Source organism: Paecilomyces variotii (assembly GCF_004022145.1).
Source record: "Paecilomyces variotii strain CBS 101075 chromosome Unknown C8Q69scaffold_4, whole genome shotgun sequence".
NCBI lineage: Eukaryota > Fungi > Ascomycota > Eurotiomycetes > Eurotiales > Thermoascaceae > Paecilomyces > Paecilomyces variotii.
Genome location: NW_021167143.1, coordinates 557,304 through 573,777, shown reverse-complemented (window position 1 = coordinate 573,777; position 16,474 = coordinate 557,304). Strand labels below are relative to the sequence as shown.

The window sequence follows — 16,474 nt, the reverse complement described above, 5'->3', positions numbered from 1 at the left end:
ATGACTGCAAATCGGCAACACCACTGTGACAATACGGGCAGTTGCTAGTAAGTCATTATTACGATACTAAAGGAATTGTCATTAAATACTATCTCATTAAGGGGCGTAAGAAACATAGTAAAGGGAGCCATATTGAGGGGTATCAAGAAAGAAAATCATATGATAGATCAGAGATGTGGAACTCTCGATCCTCGTAGATCATCATCGTTCGCTTCTCGCCTTCCCATCACCACCCATGAGCGAGAAAGGCAAATAGAACTGTGTGCTCGAGATAAATGTGGACATAAGCATCGCCATAAATGTTCGTGAATATCAGGGTATCGAGGAGATGACCACCTATTATAAACCAGACCGTTCCCACCATCCCTCGAAGTTGACTGCTGTCAAACTAGTGCATCCAGGAATGGAATGCTCGAGAGTTGGTTGCAGGCCCTAGTAGGCTGCATTACGCTGCCCTAGACGTAGTGGCGACTATACCAGCGACGGCGGACGGGACTAGCTCACTGTAAGTAATTGGGATGGCCGAGTAGAGAATGGTGCTACTTACACTGCATCGGCGCGAGCTGAGCGCACGCGGAAGACGAACCAAATCCCCTGCAGGAGGTGATTGATCAGTATCATCCTGCATAGATAACTTGAGTGAGAGCGACGAAAACAGAAAATACTTACCACCAGGCCAGATGCAAGCCAGAAAACAGCGGACAAAAAGCTGAAAGCCTCTGCAGCCTTCCAGCGTGCACAACTGCTGTTATAGCTGAGGTATGTTCTCCCGTCCCAGCTTATGGCTTCCCATGGACCATACCAGCAGCTGCTATCCTCGAGCGCATCGACTAGTACACCGAACGCTGCAAACCAAGCGAGTCCCAGTATGACATCGACTGTGAGGTCCCTGGTTAGAAATAGAGCAACAGAGATGATTGCACATGTTTGACTTACTAGGCCAGACAAAGAAAGATGACGCGAAAGGTATAAGCCAGAGAAGTCCAAGCAAGACCGATAACCCAGCGACTACTTCTGTGTAGATCCAGCGTGCTCGGGGCCATGAATGGGCACTGTCATACTTGTGGAGATACCATCCAATAATACCAGCAACGATCTAACGAGTTGGGGTTTGCTGTTAGTAAAGTGAGATAGTCAACTCATTGCAGGCGTGACTCACAGCACCGAAACCAATCTCTCCGATGCGCAGGAAAATGGACACTACGCGCGAAATCAGCGGCATCTTGACGTGTGTGCTGATGCGCAATAGCCCAAGTGGATGTTGCTTTGGATGGAGCTATGACCTCTGAAATGGAGTCAGTGGACACGTAAAGGAGGGCGTATAGCTAGATGAGGAGTCTCTGGATGGGGATGCAGAGGATAAGACAGGAGAAAAAGCCAGGCACCGCAGACAGCAGCGGATGGTGTCTTAAATCTTGCGCAAGCTAATGCAAAGACTAAAGGACTGTTGATTGTCCACTCTGGAAGGTTCCGTCTCTGGAGTTGGTCGACAGGACTAACATTTGTTGGCGTGCTTTTTTTTAGTCACTAGCAGTTGCACTCAAACTATCCAGGATGAGTCCTGGGAGACAGCGTTTCTCCTCACTGCGCAGGCATCATTCCGCGACGCAACTCCCTTGCTATAATATGGATGATTTGTTACAAGTATCATGTTACTCCCAAGAAACCAGTACCTCTGCAGAAGCAATCATTCTAATCATTGGCCATCAACCAGCCACATACGCAGATGTCGTTGCCAGTGGTGCCCGATACTCACTAAGGGTAACCGGGGACTTGATGCGCGCCTCGCATTGCTCTCTGGGCATGAATCAGGCTAGGGGAATGATTGGTGGACAGAGCCAGAGAGATCACCGTTAGTTGCTGATTTCTACAGGTTACATTATTACCTGGCTGTGCACTGAGTGTTACGATAGTCTGCAAGATCTCGAACCTGAAACACTGGGTAAGCTGTTCAATTGTGGCGTCCCAAGGTCAGCAGACGCGTTTACCGTAACAGAAAGTGCTGGAAAGCAGAAGTCCTGAGGGTGATACGACAAGATTTCAGTTCTTTACTCAGCATCTACCCAAGCTCCAAATTGATTTAAAAGTAGGTACGAGCTTCGAGGTCCACTGCTTCAACAAATACCCACATAATGAATTGCTTTAGTGTATCTTCTTTAGCTAGGGCCTGCCCCACAAGAATTGCTGCGGGTACGGTGCCTCCTCTAAAACATTATTTCGACTGCTCTAGAAAATACACGAGACGCTTGATTTCGCCCAGCTTCTGCCCTGACAGAAATAGTTCCCCATATTGTTTCGCGAAGAATTGATTCCAAATGCACCAGCGGTGCCAGACAAGATGCTCTCATGAAAAATTTCACCCGTCCTACTCTACTCTTAAGTTGTACTAGGTATCATTAAGCGGCTGCTGATCTCTAAACGATACGGCGCCACGTCGACGTTCTTGGGATAACGTTGAAAGTCGGTATCATCGTCCGTTGCGTCATTGGCGCCGAAGAGGAATGAGCCCCATCAACGATATATCGTCGTCCTGTGTGAGAGTGCCTGGTTTACCGCTAGACATATGTGATTATTCTATTGTGCTCTAAAACATCTAGTTTATGCTAGCTTCCATTGGATCCAACTTTAAGGTTGTTTACATTTTTTTTAAGGTGCCAATCTAGTGCCGAGCGACTCGTAGATGCTTTGGGGTGCCCGCGCATGCGACCGGGTGAATCTCACCGCCCATCCAGTCTATATCATCAAGGTACGTACGTTATCAGGATAGAAACCTACGGATATAGTACCTACGGATACACGTCGGGTCATCTCTCTGATAAAATCCAGTGTAACAGGCACCTGGATACTGATAATCTAGGTAGAAACGCCAACTTGCTGTAAAATACTCGGAATTGACTTCGATGACGAACCACCGAATGTCCGAGCCCCGTCCTTAAACCGACAAGTCGAGCATTGCTCTTTGCTACTCAATTGATATTCTTGGGGGGAAAGAAAGCATTTCAACTTAGTTCTCAGCTTGAAAAGAGATGTACAACGCCCAAAGTACCATCTCTCCTCGATAAGGATCAGTTACTGTCCCGCACCACAGCTACTGGGGCCACCAAAATGTGGATATCTACACGTCTGAATACACAGGGCACCCGCTCGTTGATACACCCCTCGAGATGTCCCATATTGGGATTTTCGAGTTCCTCATGTATTACTATTCCATCCAGAAGAGCAGCTATACAGACAACGCGGTACAAATCCTCACACACCGCTAATGCACCAGAAGCACATAGTCGCCATCATTCACATTCTCACCAGCATCACCACCACACGAACCCCAGCTCAGAAAGCATCACCAAGCCTGAATTCTGGGCTTCAAAAGAAACATGGAAAAGAGCAGCCGTTAACACAACGAGATGCCTCGTTGGGTGTACTTCCGGGGACTTTTCCAGCATGTGGTTCCTACAGACGTACTGGCCAGGCCTTGGAATGGGAATGACCATGCCGATCTCAAGTAAGTATGCTACTTTGTAGAAAGACCTGATTTCATACGCCTCATGATTTGGCTAACACTAATTAGTGATGGCAGGGCTGGCTACATCACTTCTTCTCGAAACATTATTCCTCCGTTTTGGTTCTGAGCGCTTACCTTTGGTACTCGCGGGTAGGACTGCCCTGGGAATGAGCCTCTTCTCAATGTTGGCTATGGAGACGGTCGAGAGCATAGTGGATTATAATCTCACTGGAGGTGTAGTGGCACTTGATGATCCGAAATTCTGGCTTGCAGCGGCTGTCTCCATGGGTGCGGGATGGCTTGCTCCGCTGCCGTATAATTATATCCGACTTAGGAAGTATGGGGTGGGGTGCCATTGATTAAGTTTATGCAATTATAGATAGTTAAAGATAAAGTAATATGTAATATTCAGAAGGTATTGTCGGCAGGATTTAACATCAACTTCTGAATTCGATCCGAGGTTAGGCTCAACATACTTCATAGACATGCATCGGGTATAAGACAAACGGTGACTTTCAGAGCGAATACCAGAATCAGCTCGAAACAATGCATATCTCCAAGATTGGCCAAGGTATCATTCGTTTCCTTTCGAAAGACATTTTCAACTCCACTGCAGCTCCTCAACTGTCTCACGATAGTCCAAACCCTGTCAACTCCACTCCCATGAACAGAATCCTGCTTTTCTCAATTATCACGAAGGAACCACTCCATTATATTCCTAAACACACCCTTCGCCCCTGTCTCGATCACGTCCCCATGGCACGGAATCAACCGATCAAAATCCCACTGATCAATCCTCCGAATAGACTCCTTATATCGCTGGCGATTAGCTACTGTAAGATGCCATATGAACCTTTTCTGCCACGTCGCTGGCGGAGCCGTCGACATCAGAGGCGCTATGATTCTCGTCAATATCCCCGACGTGGGCGATACGCCCGATTTCGAATACTGTTCTGTTGCAGGGAGGTTGAAAAGCAAGTCAGCTTCGATCAGGGTACGGCTACGCTTGTGCAGAAAGACCAGTTCCCGCGATACATGGCCGTCGACGTATTCCGTCTCGAATTCCGAGTCGAATTCTTCTGAGATCTGTAGCTTTTGCTTGTTCTCGGACGTGAAGATATGTGTGAATTCGGTGTTTTTGAACTCCGGGTTCGATTGCCGCTTCTCTTTGAGCCCTTCGGGCGCGAGGACCTGCGCGTCGGGAAATGCATCCTTCCATCGCGTCACGTATAGGTGATGCTCCATGTCTGGTGCTGCGATGTATTTGACTGGGCCTCCTAGCGAGGTGATCGCGTCGTGTACTTGGGGCGTGAGTGCGACGGGCGAGAAGACGGCGAGAGAACCGGAGGATAGCTTGACTGTACGGCGAGAGAGCATATCAGTAAAAGAGCTCGAGCATGCGATAATTGGCCTAATTATCTGTTCAGCTCACCAAGTGTTCCTCGACCTCCAAATTTGATGATCCCAAATCGCGCAAAAGGTACGCTCAGAGTTACAATGTCTGGTGTGACCTTGCGGATCACCATCACCTCAGAGGGATTCCCTGGGAATAGTTTGGATGCCATGCTTCAAAATGCGCGATCAATTGTTTGATGCGAGAGATAGAGTATTTGCGCAATTGAGAGTCAAATAGGTAGCTAGAGTAAAATGTTGCCTTATCTCCAAGTTCTTTGTGTTGGAGCGAGCCGGGAGCTTGAAACGACGTCAGTGTCAGCTGCGTCAGAGGGGCTTCATGCCAACGGGTCTAGAGTAGTTACCCTAGAATGGGATAAGATCTGTAGCGATGTTCGCCAATCCGGACATTGCTTGTTAATCTAGAACTTCCAATGTCGAGATTAGGTTTGCGCCAAGCGTTACATGGAATGCCATCGCGCTGGAGCTGGTGCTTTCATTGTCATGAAGCTAGTCGTGACGTCTTTGTTCTTGATATCGGGACCGTTGATAGACTCCGAAGTTCCCTAGAACGGCAGCCCGGCAAGGCGGAGAATCAAGACGCAGGCCACGTAAATAATCCTACTTGGTCGACGCTCTCGATTAAACACCTTCTAATTATCTACGAGGATTCCAATAAAAATTCTATTCATTCCAGAAATAGCTTGAGAGTACCGCGACAGCAATAGGGGTATCAACGATCTACCACAACACCCGAAGACGCCACAAGCCTATCTACATAACCAGACACCAAAACCAAGATGAACCAGACATATCTAGCTATACCAGCCTCTGCGTTGGTTATTCTGTAGATGCTCCTCTTCCTCGCGGTGAGGAATGAGCGATTCGGTAATCTCGTATACTTCAATCAAATCACGCCATGTTTCAAAGTCGAGGCTGAACACCGCTTGGTGCTTTTGAATGCCTCTTCTCTGTGCCTCGCTTGGTGCATATGGTTTCGCGGCCTCTGAATCAAGAATATGTTAGAAGAAAATCATAAACGCAGGATGATATATCTCAGCGTAGGGATGAACTCACGCAAAGTTAGGAGCCCTCGACTATCCATCGAAACGCCAACGCTGCCATCTCTGACCAGGAAACTGACGTAAAACAGATTCTCCACCGTCTGCCCAAAAGACCGTGGATTGACGCAGAATCGGAAAAGTGGTACGCCACCGTCATCGGCAACATTGTACCTGCTCATTACCTCCTGCACCATTTCATCTGTCACATCTGGAACGCCTGACAGCTCCCTTTCCACAGATTCTTGGCCCTTCTTTTGGATCTTGATCAGGAGCCTGTTGATATTCGAGCACATAGCCGTGAGGTTCGAAGTCTCTTGCTTATCGAGGTCCTCCTCCTGGAGCTCTTGCGGCTGCACAGCCTGCGAAGGGTCGATTCGCTCCCTCGCTCTGTGTTGTGTCACTTGCCGTACACGCTTCTGCACCGATAGCGGTCCCAGCAAAAAGCCAGAAACGGCCGGTCGGTAATTATGCGGGACACATGCAGCACGACCGAGCCAGTCCCAGTTCAACGCATCTCCTTGCTCATCGTCACTGTCGTCAGCCTCTTCCACGGCCCTTTGCCGACGGCGCCTCTGAGTGCTACTCGGAACAGCTGAGGCGTCGCCTTCTGGAGCGCTGTGCATAAATGATATACATTTCGAGACGAACTCGTCTACATCAATGCCTGCCGCAGTATCTCCCAGGGTCAGTTGCGCGGTTTTCTTGTAAGACAAATCAGCCGCATTGACTAAGAGGCGTGAATCGATGGTGGCATCGGCAGTCTGTTTAACATGATAGAAAAGCTCATTCGCCTTTTCGACCGTGTCGATAAGGCCGGTATTACCGGCTTGCAAGTACTCAGAACGCGAGTCTGTATGCTCGTAAGAAAATGACCACAAGTCTCGAGATAAGGACCATACCATGTAACTCTCTCGAAAGATCCCTCAAGCCCTTACGGATCCGTCGACGCTCGTCTTCGTCTTGGTCGGGATCGTAGAAATCTTTGTCGGTGACTTGCGACCGGCGCGCCTGCGACGGAGTGGGTAGCTGAGTGTTGGCAGCTCGTTCCGCGAGTCTCCGTCTCTTGTTCACTGAGGAATTCGATGGTGTTGGTTGACCAGGCGCCATCGTCCGGCCTTGCTTTCGCTTCTCCGTACGGGAGTCCCGTCTGGAAGCTTCGTGGTTCTCTTTGTCAGATGAAATAGATGTTTCTGGTGAAGAAGGAGCGCTGACGTCTGATCCGTCATCGGTTTGCTCAGGTTGCGCTCGGGTGCGTGCAATGCGTGCCATGCTCTTCAGGGACGTCAGAAAAAGCTGCGCCGCAAATTGATACGTCCGGGTGGTGGACAAAGAAGGTGCAGTTCAAGAACACCAAGTAGAGTGAAGAATAGGTGCTTAGGACCGCTTTCTTGTCAATAGCAACACCTCAGAATCACAACATCTCGCAAAGACCACCGGACATTAGCCGTGCGCGACTAAAAGCGCATCTTCTCCATCTGGAGTCGCGTTCGAGACGCGCCCGTGACTGCGGTCATGTGACCAGGGCTCCCCCACGTCATGCCGAGCGTTATCGCCAATCAGCTGGTCAATGCGGCATCAAGAGCTCCCGGCCAGGCACCGAAGACCAAAGCAACGTTCACTGCTCACGCCTGAGATAGGATGCAACCCTAGCCATTGTCGAGGTCAAGGAAGGCGGAGAAATGGAGGCCTTCACATTCGCTGTTTCTACACAGCTGAACTTCCCAGTCTACGTGAGGATGTAAGCTTCCTTGAATGTCCATACAACCATTTGCTTCGACGGAGGCCTATGTGCTATTGATGGTTTGGTACTATGAGTACTAATAGTTATCAGTGGTTCCCTGGAGGGAAAGCAGAAACAGATATCTTACTCCGTTCTGTTAAAGGACCCCAAACTGCGGCACATTGGATCGAACCAGAACCCTATCTCGGATCTGTTTGTCACGGCGCAGATATGGTCGGACTCAAAACCCCTTGGTGTGCCTATGCAGACATCATATAAATCATTTAAGTCGACGCGCGCATGGAACGAATGGCTGCAGATGCCTATGTCAATCAAAGATGCTCCATTGAAGTCGCAATTGGCTATCACGATCTGGGATCTGTCCCCCCTTGGAGATGATGGCGCACATAGCCACAGCGTTCCCTTCGGTGGAACGACAATATCGTTGTTTGATGCAGATGGGAAATTAAAAATGGGAAGGCAGAAATGCAAGATCTATCGACATAAAGCGGCAGATGGCTTCTCATCGACTACGACCCCATCAACGCCCCCGCCGAAAAGGCGCCGACCTAACCAGTCAGGTGCTGCAGAGCCTTCACCGGAGGAGTTGGAATTAGAACGCGTTGAGACACTTATCAAGAAGCACGAGATGGGTGAAATTCCTCGGATCGACTGGATGGATCAGATGGTATTCCGCCAGTTGGAGAAGATCAAGCTAAAGGCAGAGGAAGCTGCCAGGAAACGCGCCATTCGGCTAAAGGCTGCAAAGATTAGCGCTGGAAATGCGGAGGGTACAGATGAGAACGCATCGGATGAAGAGGAAAGAGACGATGAGAACTTTGTCCTCTATGTCGAGTTTCCGCGTTTCGACCACCCGATCATCTGGGCTGATCATGAATACTCACCCCCTCCTGTCTCGTCTCATCCCCAGCATACGCAGACAAACCCTAACTCTACTCTAAAACCGCCTCCTGAAGTCCGGTTCGGCCCTGGGATACAGGGTTCGGAGGAAGAGGCCAACAGAATCATCCGTGTATATGATCCCGAAGTCGGACAGACAGGGAATCCGTGTGAGGACAAACATAGACGGTTGGTCCGAAGTCATCGTACTGGGATCATGGACCGTGACCTAAAGCCAAATCCGAAGATTCGCGATGAGTTGAATGTGATCATGTCTTACGGACCCACGCAGGACCTAAGCGCTGAAGAGAAAGATCTCGTGTGGCGCTTTAGATATTACTTGACCCGCGATAAGAGGGCATTGACGAAGTTCGTGAAATCAGTGAACTGGCGCGATGTGGGTGAGGCGCGGCAGGCCGTAGATATCCTCCCCAAATGGACAGAGATCGATGTCGACGATGCCTTAGAACTTCTGGGTCCTACCTTTGACAATACGGCTGTCCGTACCTATGCGGTAGAGCGTCTCAGGAAGGCAGATGATGAAGAGCTTCTTCTTTACCTTCTCCAGCTTGTCCAAGCCCTGAAATACGAGAAGAGTCCAGAAGAGAGTCCCAACGATGCAGCTCACGATTCTTCCCTGGCCAACTTCCTTGTTACTCGTGCAGCCAACAATTTCAAGCTGGGCAATTACCTTCACTGGTATCTTATGGTGGAATGTGACGATGCTAGTCCAGGCACCTCTTCAAGCCAGCGAAGGCTTTTCGCTCGCGTTGAGTACTATTTCATGGCCGAGCTAGAGAAAGTGCACCCAGAGTACCGAAAGATTCTCCTGCGTCAGGGCGAGTTGATCACCGTGCTTTCAAAGATCTCCAAAGACGTCAGGTTTTCTCGCGATACCCGGCCTCTCAAAATCGAGAAACTAAAGAAATATCTCAAAGACCCGAAGAACGAGTTGGTTAGCATTGAGCCACCTCTTCCGCTCCCACTAGATCCGGAGGTATTGATCACCGGCTGCTTCCCAGAGGAGTCAAATGTCTTCAAATCTTCGTTGTCCCCCTTGCACATCAACTTCAAAACCTCTGATGGTCGCAAGTATCCCATTCTCTTCAAAGTGGGCGACGACCTTCGTCAGGATCAGCTTGTGATACAGATCATCACGTTGATGGACCGTCTGCTGCAAAAGGAGAATTTGGATCTCAAGCTGACTCCCTACCGGATTCTAGCCACCAGCTCAAACGCAGGTGCCGCTCAGTTCATCCCGTCTACCTCACTCTCCGCGGCTTCTGCCAAATACAAAGGCTCCATTCTCGCTTATCTCAAGGACAACAATCCGGACGACAGTGATCCTCTTGGCGTGCGCAAAGAGGCTATGGATACTTATATCAAGTCCTGTGCGGGTTACTGTGTGATAACTTATCTCTTGGGCGTCGGCGACAGACATCTAGAGAATCTTCTGTTAGCACCAGATGGACACTTCTTCCATGCTGACTTCGGGTTCATATTGGGAAGAGACCCCAAGCCTTTTGCGCCTATGATGAAACTTTGCAAGGAAATGGTCGAAGGCATGGGAGGCACTTCATCTCCAAATTACATGCAGTTCAAGCAATACTGTTTCACCGCGTACACCACCTTGCGGAAATCAGCTAACCTTATCCTCAACCTATTCAGCCTAATGGTTGATGCGAACATCCCTGATATTCGCGTTGAACCGGACAAGGCTGTCCTAAAGGTCAAAGAGCGGTTCCACTTGGAGATGAGCGAGGAGGAGGCGATCCGACACTTCGAGCAGCTCATCAGTGACAGCGCGAATGCCATCTTTGGAGTCGTCATCGACCGTCTGCATGATTTCGTGCAGGGTTGGAGAGCTTAGCGCGTCTAGAATCTCGTCTTGGAGGGTTACACTGTCTACATTCTGTACTTATCAAGGAATTCTATCCATTGGGAGACCATGTGCAATTTCACGTTTGTTTTGGAGATGGGCTAGGAATTTATACGTCGGGTGGCGCAGTACGGGAAAGACATGCTAGTTAAGAGCGATACCCACAGGCACGCTGCTTATTTTTGTACATACATATTCGGTTTTCCTTTCATATAGGATGATATATCTAGATGGTCATGGTAGTATCCAAACGCTATTTAAGACTAGATCACTCATATGTTGTTACACATGGCCTGGTACTCTAGATGAAAGCAAGCGAAGCCTGTCACCACTAATTAACTCGATGGACCGTTTACACTTGACCCTCCAGAAGACTAGCGATTCTTCCTGAGGGGCAATGTCAATGTTACATCAATGATTATACAAAGTTATCACCCGTTGGGTATATTGATCTGCTCACACACAACTGTACACATAGCCGGCAAATTCTATGCTTATATACACATAAGAACATGAGATCTCCATAAGTAAATATGTAGTCAATCCTTCTGGCTGCCAATAACAGGTGATAACTTCGCGCTGGTTCCAGTCCCATCATTTTTGGGGACTCGAATTCCCAGCTCGATCCATTCATCACTAACATCAGCCGTTTCACGCATATCATGCTCATAATCTTGAACTGGATGAGGTCTCTCGCTTTGAGTTTCGTCGACAGGATTGGAATCCCAAAGACCTCGTTCGGCACCGCTATCACTACCACGTCGGTTGTTATCGCCCCTCTCTTCCGTTTCCTCAGCGGCTCGTCTCTCGGCATCTTCGTCGTCTTCAGGTGTTCCCTCGCGACAGGCCCAGGCGTCGACAAAGCGGAGAACCTCCCGGTTCCACCACCGTTTCATGATTAGGAGGCGGAATGGGACAAGGGCTATGATGAGGACTGGGAAAACAGGAGCGCCGCGCGTCAGCGTGACGATGAATATCACTACTGTGAGGATGATCTGCAGGATCGTGTAGATGTGAATGGGTAGGTAAGAGGGCCTTTTAGCCGGCGAGGACTCAGAGGATGAATCTGAGTGTGATGTAGACCCGAGGGCGGGTGGAAGTGCAGGGAGCTCAGAGGGTGGTGTGAGTAGATAGAATGTTCGGTATAGAATTGGGCTGGGATCACATTAGCTGACGAGTCACATATAACAGAGACTAAGTCCCAAGAAATGAAATGGGGAGGGTTATGCTTACTTGACGGATAAGCTTTGCTCTCCCATAAACATGAACAATCCAGCTAGCACACTTGTGGGTGTCAATCCTAGGACATGCATAAATGGCGGACTGACGAAGAGAAGAACGCCTCCAGCATGTAAAAAAGACGACCATCTTTGCTCATAGACTCGTCGTACTTCTCGATTTTCGACTTTTTCCTCTCCGTCAACAATGACTGTGACCTGTTCCCGTTCTGCGTGCATCAAGGACTCTGAATGGAGAGGAGCCTGAGGTAACAAGCCATTTGCTGGCGGTATTCCAAGAATACCACACATAGCCGTTGTTGTGCCTAGTAAGACAATATCCCAAGCGAACCCGCCTGGCTTTCGGGTGCCATACCGGTCGATGGTACATATTATGGAACTGACCTCATGGTCGAAGAAGAAGAGTACCGTGATGATAAGCCCAGGTATAAGAGCACCAAAGATCCATGCCACCGGTAATTTCCAAAATTCGACGAAAAATCTATCCCGTTCGGGGGATGTGGGCTTGAACGAGGTGCTGACCTGTAGAGTCATCTTGTCCAGCTGCTTTAGTTCCCCAATGTAAGGAAGACCGATGAAAATTATGATAGAAATAGCAGCAGCATATTCTGTCAGGCCGAGACGAATATAGCGGTGAAATAAGGGTTTCCAGCTCTCCGCGGTTGAGAGAAAGATTGCAAGGAGCATAGTCCCAACAGCGCCAATCACTGCATATAGAAACGCCGCAAATGACAAGCTGTCATGCGCTCTTTGTAATTCCTGGATGGCTTTGTGGAAATAAATAATACTGTTCAAAAGAGAAAATATTTCGGTCGAGAACGTGGTCACATAACGCATGGTCCAGTCGTGGGCGTTAATTATGGCGAGGAGATAATGCAGCCAAGCAGAATGGATGAGTGACCACGCCATAAAAGGAAGAAAAGGAATCTAGGAATATGAGTACAAGTTCAACAACATCAATTGTCGATTGACTAGCAAGTTTACCTTGAACGAGTCATTGCACAGTGAGTATATGTTCTCGGCCAGAACCGAGAATGGGCCAGTTACACCCAATATCGTTAGTGGCTGAATAGAAAATCTGCAAATACCGTAGGGTCAGTCTTGAGTTCAAAAATATCCGAATAAATAGAAAAGATCAAGTTAGACAGTATATTTTCTGGGACATGGGGCAAGTAATTGATGACATCTCAGCGCTAAGAGACCCCATACGCACAAAGAGAAAATAATTCCGCAGATCCCTGTACTGAAGACAACTTCTATTGTCCCCCAGTTCTTTCCAGTGAGGACATATAGATCACTAGCGAAAGTGATTCCCGGTAGCAGGTTGGTAAAGAACACATAAACGGCACTGGCAAAGATCAATTGATTGAAGACAGTCCAGTCCGACACCCACCGCCGTCGTATATTCACAATATCCTGTTTCAACAGCCTAAATGGACGTAGAGGCCCACCAGCCGCTACGCTGCCTTTCAGCAAGCGAATAGGTTTTGGGGTATGCTTGGACGGGGTTATGATCGAATGGGCATCTGGATCTAGCTCCTCAGCTGGTGGTTCAGGCTCCATCTGCCTACTCTTCTTCCTCCTATGCCACGTTCGTCGATGAAGGGACGAGCCTCTCACTGAGGGCGGGCGAAAAGCGGAGATCAAAGACATTGTAAAGTAACTGAAGCAATCCTTGACCGCCAGTAGGTGCCCAGATAATCTTTATCTAGATTGCTGTGCGCAATTGGGTGTAGTCCCGGGAGCAGATTCGGGGAACAAGCACTTCCTAAAGAAGACCTCGGACTTGCATTGTTACAGCGAGAAAAGACAAGATTTCGAGTCAAGTTAGTTATCAGAATACGAGCTAGATCGCCCGGACTAACTTGTGCCTCCTCCCACTTTATCAAAAAGCCCGATATCTACAGCCGACGTCACTGCTTTCCCACTCACCGCCTTCATTCTGCCAGCACAATCTGTCGACTTTTGAAAGCTTCGATGAAGACGAAATTCTATATCTCCGGTTTCGCGCCTGTTTTTCATACAGTCTCAACGCTTAAAGCACCTTACATGTCACTATAGGCATGGTCGGGGTGTTTTGGGATGATGTCTTTGCAGATTCTATTCAGAATCACTCACCCCTTCGCAATTCCCTCATGATGGCAGCCAAGTTTATTCCGCGCAAGATCTTCCCTCATTATGAATCGATTCCCAGATCTTATTTCCTCGGTCATCACCGGGCCGGACTGGAAAAGATGAAGAATATGTTGTCGTCTGTGGACTATATCATTGAATGCCGTGATTTCCGCGCTCCGGTCACTTCGATCAATCCTATGTTCGAGGAAGCGCTTGGGGATAAATCACGAATGATAGTTTATACTAAGAGAGATTTGGGAGGGAATCACAGAGCGGCAGTGCAGCAAGTAAGTTTCGCTATGCGTGTTTATATCACTTGAGTTTCGTGGAAGACGCGCCGGCTTACAGGAATCCATATTTTCTAGACCGAGAAAAAGATCCGGAACCTGGATCCAAAAAGCGCCGTCTTCTTTGTCAGTTCGTCTTCGAATAAAGACACTGCATCCGTCATCAAATATCTTAGGAATGATGCTCATGGTCCGGATCGGCTGGTGGGATGTCGCGTTATGGTTGTCGGAATGCCCAACGTGGGTAAATCGACACTAATCAACGCTCTCCGGAACCAAGGCATGGGAAAAGCAAAAGCTGTCAGAACAGGTGACCAGCCTGGAATAACAAGAAAGATCGGGACACCTGTCAAGATCGTTGAGCGAGAAGAAGGCTCGGATGTCTACGTACTCGATACGCCCGGTGTATTCGTTCCTTACATGCCAGATGCCGAAAGGATGCTAAAGCTGGCGCTCTGTGGCTGCGTGAAAGATACCATCATTCCACCTACCACTATAGCAGACTATTTATTATATCATATCAACCTGCACAACCCGCAGGTGTATCAGCGATGGTCAGAACCGACCAACGAGGCCCTGCCTCTCCTCCAGGCTTTTGCACGTCAAACGGGATTACTTGCCAAGGGAGGGGTCCCGAATATAGACCTTGCAGCGCTGCGTTTCATACAGAAGTGGAGAGCCGGTGAGTTGGGGAAATTCATCCTCGACGATGTGGATGCTGAGCATGAACGGCGCCAACACGACACTGGGGAAGAGCCTGGTCCGAGCATGACACAGGCGCTGAAGGCCGCAAAACTGGCGAGAAAACAACGAAATTCACCAGCATGAGATGTATGATATCATGTAGACGTATATTTTTGTACAGTAGATAAGAGAATTACATTGTACCACCAATCCATTGTTTTTTTCCCTGAAATTCTCAGAGACGGCATGTTGTATCAAAAGAGGAAGGCTGCGCAGGCACATCCGACAAAGAAAAAAAAAGATCATCATGTAAAAGCCCTGGAAATGACATAGGAAAAGAGATACACAACCCTAACTCCGAGAGAAGAAATGAAAACCCTGAATGAGTTATGAGATCTTGTCCAGCAATCGCCGTCTCCTCCGGTCGACGAGTTCTTCTTGCACTTCCTCAAGTGTCGGCAATCGCCACTCAACACCATCGCCAGCATCGCCCGGTAATGGTTCCCATCCATCCTCCACGTCGTCCTCCTTCCCTTGCTTCATCATACTCTCGAGAGCCTCCTTCTCCTTCTTCTTCTCGTACGCCAGTAGCGTCCCATCCTCTTCATCCAACCCATATCCGAAATAGGCTGCATCGACATTCTTCTTGGCCACATCTCCTCCACGGCCTCCTCCGGTATCCTCTTCCTCCTCTGCGGGTCTACGCCCTCGCCTGGCGGCCGCCTCGAACATCTCTTTGACGCCGGGAAGTTCTCTCGCGCGCCCAAAGTAGCGATACCCTTTCCCACCACCCGGTATCTCCCTTCCTTCATCGTCATAGACCCGCCCTCCACCCCGCATGTAATTAGGCCCGCCTAAATTCCGTATCTGCATTTCCCACATCCATTTTTCGCGCATGAGCTTGTTGATTTCATCGTTCAGGTCGCGAATCTGGTAGTCGCTCAGACTGGGGTCTTGAATGCGTGTGACCTTGCGCGAAATCTCCTTGAGGACCTGGCCACGCCATTTCTCACAGGTAGGGATCGAATCGATGGATGTGATGGCTTTCGGGCGGCGTGTCCGGCCGATATCAAGAATGCCCAGATCGGCTGCTTGTGCCGCCCGGAAGCGGAACAGCATAGACTGCGCCTTTTCGCTGTTACGGGCCTATTATTTACTCAGTCAGTGTTTCTGTTCCGGGATGATTTCATCGAGATGACCCGGGGTTTGAAGAGCAATGAACTCTCAAGCCCATAGCGGGGAAGCTCCAGAAACTTACCATGGCGAACGGCTTTGCGGAGCGGGAATAAAAGTATTAATTGACTAAAGGCGAATTCGACGCAGGAAATCGGGCCCTCATAGGGATATATTGGGAGGAAAGGTGGTGGAGGGGAAGATCCTCGAGGCGCGAGGACGTGGACGTGAAGGTGGAAGTCGAGCTTAGAGAATTCCTGCAGCCAATCAAGCTTACTTGCCTGATCGAGCAGGCTGGCAGCGGATGCTTGGCACAACCTCATCCGTTCCAATTCACTGACCACTCCTTATGCACCACAATTGCATCTCTGCGGATTTTGGAAAATAGTAAGAGGCTGGTTCTATTGTCGGAATATAAATATATTGGCAACACTAATATCAGAGATTTTGACTTTGCGTTCTGGCTCAGATTTAGCCAGACCTTGAAATATATATAAATTGGAACATTGAATCTGAACAG

General features: G+C 48.9%; 8 protein-coding genes across 8 annotated transcripts; 3 read left to right on the top strand and 5 right to left on the bottom strand.

The window, feature by feature from the left end:
- Positions 1-455: 455 nt before the first annotated feature.
- Positions 456-1,222, bottom strand: C8Q69DRAFT_506280 (membrane-associating domain-containing protein; the record flags this gene model as incomplete). Its single annotated transcript, XM_028632786.1, has 5 exons — positions 456-495; positions 548-594; positions 670-878; positions 937-1,096; positions 1,160-1,222. 5 exons carry the CDS (start codon positions 1,220-1,222, stop codon positions 456-458), a joined length of 519 nt encoding a protein of 172 aa, XP_028485721.1.
- Positions 1,223-2,650: 1,428 nt separating this feature from the next.
- C8Q69DRAFT_230625 (hypothetical protein) lies at positions 2,651-4,024 on the top strand. Its single transcript, XM_028626401.1, has 4 exons — positions 2,651-2,746; positions 2,862-3,196; positions 3,275-3,502; positions 3,569-4,024. The coding sequence occupies exons 2-4, from the start codon at positions 3,106-3,108 to the stop codon at positions 3,859-3,861; spliced, it is 612 nt and encodes a 203-aa protein (XP_028485720.1). The 5' UTR covers positions 2,651-2,746; positions 2,862-3,105; the 3' UTR covers positions 3,862-4,024.
- On the bottom strand, positions 4,023-5,197 carry C8Q69DRAFT_230507 (beta-lactamase-like protein). Its single transcript, XM_028626400.1, has 2 exons — positions 4,935-5,197; positions 4,023-4,860 (listed from the first exon to the last, which is right to left on the bottom strand). Exons 1-2 carry the CDS (start codon positions 5,065-5,067, stop codon positions 4,187-4,189), a joined length of 807 nt encoding a protein of 268 aa, XP_028485719.1. The 5' UTR covers positions 5,068-5,197; the 3' UTR covers positions 4,023-4,186.
- A 512-nt stretch (positions 5,198-5,709) lies between these two features.
- C8Q69DRAFT_506277 (Nse4 C-terminal-domain-containing protein) lies at positions 5,710-7,227 on the bottom strand (the record flags this gene model as incomplete). The annotated part of the gene is made up of 3 exons (XM_028632785.1): positions 5,710-5,900; positions 5,972-6,808; positions 6,858-7,227. The coding sequence occupies 3 exons, from the start codon at positions 7,225-7,227 to the stop codon at positions 5,710-5,712; spliced, it is 1,398 nt and encodes a 465-aa protein (XP_028485718.1).
- Positions 7,228-7,535: 308 nt separating this feature from the next.
- On the top strand, positions 7,536-10,561 carry C8Q69DRAFT_230358 (putative phosphoinositide 3-kinase). Its single transcript, XM_028626398.1, has 2 exons — positions 7,536-7,696; positions 7,790-10,561. Exons 1-2 carry the CDS (start codon positions 7,638-7,640, stop codon positions 10,446-10,448), a joined length of 2,718 nt encoding a protein of 905 aa, XP_028485717.1. The 5' UTR covers positions 7,536-7,637; the 3' UTR covers positions 10,449-10,561.
- Positions 10,562-10,728: 167 nt separating this feature from the next.
- On the bottom strand, positions 10,729-13,564 carry C8Q69DRAFT_463774 (HCO3 transporter family protein). Its single transcript, XM_028630386.1, has 4 exons — positions 12,909-13,564; positions 12,680-12,773; positions 11,691-12,622; positions 10,729-11,612 (listed from the first exon to the last, which is right to left on the bottom strand). Exons 1-4 carry the CDS (start codon positions 13,346-13,348, stop codon positions 10,997-10,999), a joined length of 2,082 nt encoding a protein of 693 aa, XP_028485716.1. The 5' UTR covers positions 13,349-13,564; the 3' UTR covers positions 10,729-10,996.
- A 269-nt stretch (positions 13,565-13,833) lies between these two features.
- Positions 13,834-14,925, top strand: C8Q69DRAFT_400774 (P-loop containing nucleoside triphosphate hydrolase protein; the record flags this gene model as incomplete). Its single annotated transcript, XM_028627900.1, has 2 exons — positions 13,834-14,115; positions 14,176-14,925. 2 exons carry the CDS (start codon positions 13,834-13,836, stop codon positions 14,923-14,925), a joined length of 1,032 nt encoding a protein of 343 aa, XP_028485715.1.
- A 243-nt stretch (positions 14,926-15,168) lies between these two features.
- C8Q69DRAFT_443807 (Isy1-like splicing factor) lies at positions 15,169-16,042 on the bottom strand (the record flags this gene model as incomplete). Its single annotated transcript, XM_028628947.1, has 2 exons — positions 15,169-15,927; positions 16,040-16,042. 2 exons carry the CDS (start codon positions 16,040-16,042, stop codon positions 15,169-15,171), a joined length of 762 nt encoding a protein of 253 aa, XP_028485714.1.
- Positions 16,043-16,474: the final 432 nt, after the last annotated feature.

Excerpts from the sequence above, each read along its gene's own strand:
- C8Q69DRAFT_463774 (XM_028630386.1), bottom strand. The coding sequence starts at position 13,348 with ATGTCTTTGATCTCCGCTTTTCGCCCGCCCTCAGTGAGAGGCTCGTCC. Across the intron at positions 12,623-12,679 it reads TGTGCAATGACTCGTTCAAG|ATTCCTTTTCTTCCTTTTAT; the intron begins GTAAACTTGCTA and ends TCATATTCCTAG. Across the intron at positions 11,613-11,690 it reads GAGCAAAGCTTATCCGTCAA|CCCAATTCTATACCGAACAT; the intron begins GTAAGCATAACC and ends ATGTGATCCCAG.
- C8Q69DRAFT_230507 (XM_028626400.1), bottom strand. The coding sequence starts at position 5,067 with ATGGCATCCAAACTATTCCCAGGGAATCCCTCTGAGGTGATGGTGATC. Across the intron at positions 4,861-4,934 it reads TGGAGGTCGAGGAACACTTG|TCAAGCTATCCTCCGGTTCT; the intron begins GTGAGCTGAACA and ends CTCGCCGTACAG.
- C8Q69DRAFT_230358 (XM_028626398.1), top strand. The coding sequence starts at position 7,638 with ATGGAGGCCTTCACATTCGCTGTTTCTACACAGCTGAACTTCCCAGTC. Across the intron at positions 7,697-7,789 it reads TTCCCAGTCTACGTGAGGAT|TGGTTCCCTGGAGGGAAAGC; the intron begins GTAAGCTTCCTT and ends AATAGTTATCAG.
- C8Q69DRAFT_230625 (XM_028626401.1), top strand. The coding sequence starts at position 3,106 with ATGTGGATATCTACACGTCTGAATACACAGGGCACCCGCTCGTTGATA. Across the intron at positions 3,197-3,274 it reads GGGATTTTCGAGTTCCTCAT|CACATAGTCGCCATCATTCA; the intron begins GTATTACTATTC and ends ATGCACCAGAAG. Across the intron at positions 3,503-3,568 it reads AATGACCATGCCGATCTCAA|TGATGGCAGGGCTGGCTACA; the intron begins GTAAGTATGCTA and ends AACACTAATTAG.